Below are 7,696 nucleotides of genomic sequence, written 5' to 3' on the forward strand. Positions count from 1 at the left end.
ACAATTTGCAGTTGAATCTTTGCGAGCAGTAGTCCCATTAACACGTGTCATAAAGGTCCTTGGAGGCACGTCAAAAGCTTTGGCAGCTGCAGTTTTTGATGGAAAAAGACCTTTCTTATAGGCTTCAAGTGCTAATTGCATACGCCCTTCTTTTGATATATCAGCCATGACGCGGTGCGTTGGTAAATCGCGATAAATCCGATGATAGGGGGGGCCGAGGTGGTGGCCGCGCAGCTCGGTGGTCCGCGCAGCTCGGTGGTGGATTACGTTAGCCCTGATTATACGTCTAAGCATTGCCGTAGGGTTGACAGTGCCTCACCTGGAGGCTTTATATTAGCACTCTATAGGCTTTATATAGGTTTATATTACAGGAATACAGAGGGTCGAATGTCTGGAGCCTTTATAAGGCTCTTTATTATATGGTCTTACTATAGTAAAAATAGGTACCTATTCACCTATAATAATACCCTGCGACGAGTTGCAGGCCTGTTTAGTCAACATCAACCGGAGTGGAAGACTGAAGTAATTTCAAGAACTTCGTCAGTAATATCTGGATCCAGGTCGTGTGATCGAGGCACACAGACCGCATTTCTTTTTATGTTTTCAATTTTTCGATTTATATTGAAACGCTGTTTTTTTTTTTCGAGTACCACCAGTACGCTCTTCCCAAGATGAAGTCATCACTTAAAATCAACCGCGACGCCACAACCAACTCAGATAACAGAGAATAGCCTGCAATGTCCAGTAGTTGATCACCTGGTTGGTATTTTAGTATTATGGATTGCGAGCAGAAATCATGTGGCTCGAGATGTAAGGCTGTGGACCAAAGCACAAGCCGCTTCTTTCCCTTGTATCAGTTCTCACAAGACTCGTAGAATATAAATATATATATTCCCAGATGCTATGTTAATCTCTGCGTCCGAGTATCTTGCGCAAAGCATTTTCTTAAGCTCGAGAATACCAAAACCATTCATTATATGTACAGTACCCATCAGAAGAAAAGGGAGAAGAGAGAAAAAAAGAAACGTCGTGACGAATTCCTTTCTTTCTCCGCCACTTCTTCCAGCGCAGAATACAGATCAGGAAGAAAAGCAAGTCACTGTAATATAGCAGAACATCAGATAAGAAAAAAAAAGGAAAGCAAGGCAATTTTTAGGAACAGCCGAACGCGGGGGTCGAACCCGCAGCCTTGCGGTGGGTCTCATTTAAGAGCCGCACGCTCTACCGATTGAGCTAGCCCGGCAGCTGCTTTGTTGATGGAAGAAGATCAATTGTGATAGAAGAGTCGAGTCGTGGTGGAGAGATTCATCAAAAAAATTTTTTTTTGCCTCCGAGTCCGGTCCGGGATGGATCGCCATGACATAAGCAGATGCTTGGCATGGTGGCGTGCCAAGAAAATAGATGGATCTGCTATTGGAACGATCTGTATCTAGATTAGATAACGTCCAAGTCCCTAAGGTTACCAATAATAGCACCGGAGGAGTAAAGAGGGGCTACCTACCCAGGTACGCAGTATCTGGCCTCAACAACAGAAACGCTTAATCTGAAACTAAGATGGGAATATGTGAATATTCCGCAAGTAACTCACCAGAAGAGAGATAGGCAAAAAGAAAAACAAAATATAAGCGTATATGAACAACGATAGAACAACAAGAGAAATGACAGAAGTAAGAACAGCTTACTTCATCATACTAAACCCGTTGTATAGTATAACGATAAAGGCAAGACAGAAAACATTATTCTCAAGATAAGCAGTTAAGGTAAAAGATGAAGACGAAGATGATGAAGATGATGATCAAAAGGATAAATGAAGATATACTTGTGCTGACGGTGGTGATAGGATATCTAACACGTCGTCAGGCGCGGGGTTCCTTAAACTCTCCAGATCTTAGTCAGCTTGGTACCTAAGCCAGACTGGCACCCCCACTACGACGAACACAACGCGACTGTAGCATAAGATACGAAGGGTAGACCGCCCTGGTCAAAACAGTGGAATTCTTTTTACAAGTATTACCGTAGTTAGACTTCATACTCTCCACTCAGGACTCTCCCAGGGCATACAGAGGAATAATGGCAACTCCACGCTGCTTTATCATCCGCCATGGAGAGACCGAATGGTCTCTCAACGGCCGGCACACGGGCATTACGGATATCCCCCTGACTGCCAATGGAGAAAAGCGGGTAAAGGCGACTGGGAAAGCGCTCGTCGGGGACGATCGGTTGATCGCACCCAAAAGAATAGCTCATGTGTATGTATCATGCCCGTTGCACTGATGTGTGTTTCCTATTATGCCATTGTATGCCATTGGTTGACCAGGACGCAATGGATAGTTATGTCTCCCCGCGGAAGCGCGCACAAAAAAAAACCCTGGAGCTCCTTGGCCTCGGGTGCAAAGAAAGACTTCCGTGGCAAGAAACGCGGAAGCCGGAGAGCGAAGAACCCATCCGAACAGAAGCCACAGTTGAAGTCACAGAGGCAGTCCGCGAATGGGATTATGGCGATTATGAAGGCTTAACAAGCCAGCAGATCAGAGAACTCAGAAAGCAGAAGGGAGAGGTCCCATGGGATATTTGGAAGGATGGTTGTCCGGGCGGAGAGTGAGTTTACCCTGTACACGTTCTTGTGCTTTTATGACATATGCGACATTTAAAATTAGACGATGTTCCCATTTGCAAAGAAACTGGCACTCTATCCTCACAATTTGCAATTTGAACTAGATCACCAGAAGATGTCTGTCGCAGGCTGGACGCCCTCATCGCCGAAATCAGAGCGAAATACCACAGCAAGTGCTTCGGAGAGTCGGCCGATAAGAACGCAAAAGGGCGACATTGTCATTGTGGCGCATGGCCACATTTTGAGGGCTTTTGCTATGCGTTGGATTGGAAAACCTCTCACAGAGACTGCTCTCATATTGGAAGCAGGCGGTGTTGGGACGCTGAGGTATGCCTTCCAGTATGCGCTCAACTCGTTTAAGGTTCCCAATAGTGCTGACAACATCCAGCTACGAACACCACAACATTGAGGAACCAGCTATAATTCTGGGCGGTGGTTTTGTTGTGGAGAGCTAGACCGGCTTCAATCAACGTAGCGGCTGGACTCGGTGACCATGCAAGACGCCTTTCCGTAATGGTATCGTCGTGTTGATAGAACATCTAGCCACACAATTGTAGCCTGTTCGATTCAATCTCAGCTAGGAATGAAGCCTTATTTCCCTCTGGCATCATTTCGGTCCTCAACTCGGGGAACACCTCTGTTGCAAATAATTAAAACTTCTGTCAGAAAAATAGCCACGATTATATAAACGTACTCAAAAAAGGCCTTACTCACTTGAACAAAAAATTCATGATATTCAAGCATTAGCGGTTAATCATCCCAAATATATCCCATAGCTTCATTCCCCCCCTCCCCCCCCCCCCCCCACCCAACTATTATGGTCTGGCCAATCAGCCGCAATATCATTCTTTCTTGGTCGCTGCCTCGCTGCCGTCTGTTTTCACACCTTCCTCACCCAACACCTTGGCCGCCCCCATGAACAAACCGCCAATGTACCCACCCAAGAAACGCATATCACCAGCCTGGACAGCGGTCATGCGGACCAGGTTCTCCGTGTCCGCCAAGTGGGCATTGAGCTGCGCGAGCTGGGAGTGGAGATGGGCGTACTGGCGAGCTTTGGCGGTCGACATGCTGGATGAGGCGGCCGCGGTGCCGGCCGTCGTCGTCGTCGGAAGAATAGAGGGTCTGGAAAACGTCTGGGAATTGGTATGCTGATGAGAAGATGGTGGCATCTTGAACGAATGGTTTCTTGTTTCTCTGAACTGGACCGATTCTTCTAAAGAGTGGTTGGTTTTGTTGACATCGGCGAGAGTGCGGGGACTAATTAGATCCGTCAGAGTCACGTGCATTGTATAAACTGACATGACCTCGAGACTTCTATTATGTACTGTACATACATACATCCCGGGAGGAAAAACAAATTACGCATTATGCCAGGGTTGAAGGAACTTTCCGACCTCAAGTCAGGCACGAGTGGCCACGTGCGGCAATTTTGTATTGAATTAGAGGCCCATCCGAACCCAGTCGAGTCAATCAATTAACCTAACAGATCGAATCCTCCGCTCTTTTCGTACGCCCGGGATCAAACCATTAGAAACAGATATAGCTGGGCCGACCAGCATCGACCAGCCAACAAGAATATCACAAGAATGGATGATTTCTGGAAAGAAAAGGCACTGACACAAACCAAAGTCAAGGAAGAAACAGGAAAGGAATACCGTATAGGGGGTTGAACAAAGAATGCGCCAGTAATGCAGAATACCAACTGTCGTACAAATAAAAAGGAACAGAAAAAGACGAGGACTTTCATGTGGCGGATGGTGAAGGTGCAGTAATGGTGAGCGTGATGCGATTATATGGCCAGCAAACCCTTGCTGACCTCGTAATAATAGTAGTAGTAGTAATAATAATAAAGCAATATACCGTGAAGAAGCAGAGAAAGTCCACCTGCCCAGCCCACACCAAAGCAAACGGCAAGAATATGTTCCCTATGTCCCTAAGCATGACAAGAAGAAGTAGTTCAACGCAGCAGAGCCCTAGTTTTCGACTCCCCTTTCCTTTCCCCAGGCATTCATTAGAGAAAAAGATATAGATCATCTGAAACCACGAGCGAAAAGGATGCAACAGGTCACGCACGGCCGTCGTGGCCTGCAAACATCTTTTGCTGAAAGGAAAAAGAAAACAGATAGCGCCATGGGCCGGGAAGATGAGTTTCATCCGTGGCGATGACACCATCGCATCAACAACACCAAATTTTCCCTCCCCAAAAAAGAGTGCTCCGGATTCTCGATCGAGGTTCCAAGTCTAGATATAAATCTGTACGCGACCGGGTTGTCATGACGCATAAAATTCGGTAACTAGGTTAGATACTTTTCTCTTAACGAACAGACATGGGAGTTGGGTGGGCCCCTAGGCTGATTTGACTGCTATGAGCCGAGTTCTCGGAATCGATATTGGCACTCGCTCCGCTGTCACCACTCTCCGCGCTGGCGCTCGCACTACCAGTCAGACTTCTTGAATTAGGGGAGCCCTTGGCTGGATATGAATTGCTCACCCCTAGATGTTGCTCCATTTGCTGCGGTGCCACCGCATTTCCATGCCCAGGAGGGTGTCTCGGAACTGGGGCCCGCATATTCGTGGGAGGAGAGGGACGGCCGCCCTGCGGCATCCCGTTCGGCGGTGGCCCATATGAGGAATCTTGAGCTGTAGCCGGTCGGCCCATGCCACGTCCACCGGGACTGAATTGCCCTCCGGGCGACTGGCTTGTTCGCCTGCTGGGCGGGTACGGGCCAGGGCCATAATCACCCATGCGGCTGGCGGTCATGGAGTTCGCCCTAGACTCGATGTGCATCTCCTTTCTGTCCACCGATCCATATCTATTGGACGAATAGCCCATCAAGGGATCATCCAAAAGGGAACCGTGGATGGTGGGGATCTCTTGGATCAAACGGGAACTCGTGCTCTTTCTCCCTCCACCGAATAATCGGCTAAAGGATGAGGTAGGACGCGAACTTGAGCCCGCGCTCTCAGGGTTTTTGCGCAGCTGGCTGGCGCTCGGTGTCTTTCTGTTTCGGCGGGATGTGACACTCATCATGTCAATGTTATCAGGATCGATGCCTGGTGGAGGACGGAATTCCATGGGATCGAAGTAGTCATCCTCGTCGTCTTCATCGAAGGAGGGCTGAGGAGGCGGGCCCCTCCGACCGCCTCGCCTCATGTTCATCTCTCGCTCACGGAGCTGCAGCTCGCGCTGACGGAGTTGCAACTCGCGCTCTCGAAGGGCAAGTTCGGAGGCCGTTGGAGCTCCGCCATTGGGCATGTCTGAGGAATGGTTGCCATTGCTGTTCTGAGTGCTGCCATTGCTATTCTGAGTGCTGTCGGGCAAGTCATCATAAACGACAAGATGACTGAATTCCTCCAGGCCGTTATCCTCAAGGGAAGTATCGCGGGGCATCCTGTTCGGAGAAGGTTGACCACTTGGTGGTCTCATGGGGCCACCCGGAGGGGGTGGCCCTCGTCTCTGCGGTGGGGGAGGCATTCCCATGCCTGATGAGGTTCGACTGGAACGCATTCCATTCGCCATCGGTCGCTGGGGAGGAGGCACTGAAGAGGTCCGTGGAGGTGGAGGTTGAGAGACCACCACCGATGGTTGCGGTGAAGGCGCTGACTGCGGCTTGGTTTGGTTGACCGTGTTGACGTGGTGCAACATGGCGTATAATGTTTCAATGCGTGGAAGGCGCACACCGCTTTCCACTCCTAGTTTGATGGGAGATCCTAGATATGTCTCGACCTCCATCGGTCTCCGGGCCATGAAATCTTGGTACATAGTGCTCTGAGTGTCGGATGAGGCGATCATCTTTTGGATGGTCTTCTCGCGAAAGTCACTCGGAAACGAACAGCCTTGCGACGTAGCCAGCTGGATGAGTTCGTCGATCACATCCGATACCAGCTGCCGTACACCGACCTTCTCCAGCAACTGAGCGTGGTTTGGAGTTTCGAAGAGGACGCTAGCAGGATGGAACGCAATAGGCCTGTAACAGAGAATGAGCGCCCGACCAACAGTCTTGTTTAAGGTTGACAAGGAAAAACGAGGGTCCCTACCCTATCATGCGCTCAAACTGCTCCTGCCTAATGTTGGACGAGACTTTGCAATCTACCTGGCCCGAACTGAGGGTGATGGCCAATGCCGAAGCCATATCATTCTGGATAGCTGCGGGGATGGAAGGATTCTTGCTGGCAGGTCCGACCCAGATTTCTGACGACGACCCCTGGTGTTCAAACTCGCTGGCGCCAATCTGCGTGATATTGACGTTGGAAACCAGAGACAGAACGACATTGGTGGGAAACCGGTGCTCCAGATGGGATTCCACTCCGATTGTGTTTGTGGTGTTGACGAGGATACATGTATGTTGAGGGGTGACGACGGATTCGATGACGGACCCCAAGTCATAAACATCGGGTAACGCTTTCACGCAGAGGATGACATAGTCGTAAGCGTTTTCTCTTGAGGCCGCTTCCTCGGGAGTGCGAACAACTGCAGTGACACAAGGTATCAGCGGATTGATGACAAACGAAGAAAGAGGCATGATGTTCTTACCATGACGAGGTTTAAACCGCTCATTTCCAAACGTCTTGGATCTATTTTCCGCTGGTCAACGAGAATTCGGGGATTCCGGGTCCGACGGATGGCGAGATGGCCTACCTGAAAGACACGCCATATTGGGCCACCGACTCGTAGCCCGACTTCCAGACGAGCGTCACATCGCAGGAGTTCGTCGCCTGCAGCCTCCAGGAGAGGAAAGCGGACACCGCATTACCACCGACTACACAGACTCTTGTCAGTGGCCTGCCCATTTCTTGCGACGCGGTGGATATGCCGAAAAACGAGGGGTGCTAGTTGGGTACGATGCAAGGTCGAGAGGGAAACGCGAGAGAGAGAGAGAGAGAGAAACCAAACACAGTACCTGATAAGATGCGCAACCGGGGCGGCGTAGGGGCCATTCTGAAGGAAAAAGGAAAGCGGGACAGGCGTCAACGCCTGCAGAGACAAACGAGCAGAGTTTTTTTTCGAGGAAGGAGGCACCGCCAGATGGGAGCGAGGCACGGAAGGAGGCAGCAGAGCTGGCGGGAAGCTTCCACGTC

The 7,696-nt window shown here is 49.8% G+C and overlaps 3 protein-coding genes across 3 annotated transcripts; 1 reads left to right on the top strand and 2 right to left on the bottom strand.

The window, feature by feature from the left end:
* Window positions 1-2,070: 2,070 nt before the first annotated feature.
* Window positions 2,071-3,023, top strand: T310_10117 (Phosphoglycerate mutase family protein; the record flags this gene model as incomplete). Its single annotated transcript, XM_013467447.1, has 4 exons — window positions 2,071-2,249; window positions 2,332-2,598; window positions 2,719-2,941; window positions 3,003-3,023. 4 exons carry the CDS (start codon window positions 2,071-2,073, stop codon window positions 3,021-3,023), a joined length of 690 nt encoding a protein of 229 aa, XP_013322901.1.
* A 433-nt stretch (window positions 3,024-3,456) lies between these two features.
* T310_10118 (uncharacterized protein) lies at window positions 3,457-3,983 on the bottom strand (the record flags this gene model as incomplete). Its single annotated transcript, XM_013467448.1, has 2 exons — window positions 3,457-3,874; window positions 3,952-3,983. 2 exons carry the CDS (start codon window positions 3,981-3,983, stop codon window positions 3,457-3,459), a joined length of 450 nt encoding a protein of 149 aa, XP_013322902.1.
* Window positions 3,984-4,931: 948 nt separating this feature from the next.
* T310_10119 (2-dehydropantoate 2-reductase) lies at window positions 4,932-7,140 on the bottom strand (the record flags this gene model as incomplete). Its single annotated transcript, XM_013467449.1, has 2 exons — window positions 4,932-6,585; window positions 6,656-7,140. The coding sequence occupies 2 exons, from the start codon at window positions 7,138-7,140 to the stop codon at window positions 4,932-4,934; spliced, it is 2,139 nt and encodes a 712-aa protein (XP_013322903.1).
* Window positions 7,141-7,696: the final 556 nt, after the last annotated feature.

Source organism: Rasamsonia emersonii (assembly GCF_000968595.1).
Source record: "Rasamsonia emersonii CBS 393.64 chromosome Unknown ctg1118621762391, whole genome shotgun sequence".
In the NCBI taxonomy this organism is placed as follows: domain Eukaryota; kingdom Fungi; phylum Ascomycota; class Eurotiomycetes; order Eurotiales; family Trichocomaceae; genus Rasamsonia; species Rasamsonia emersonii.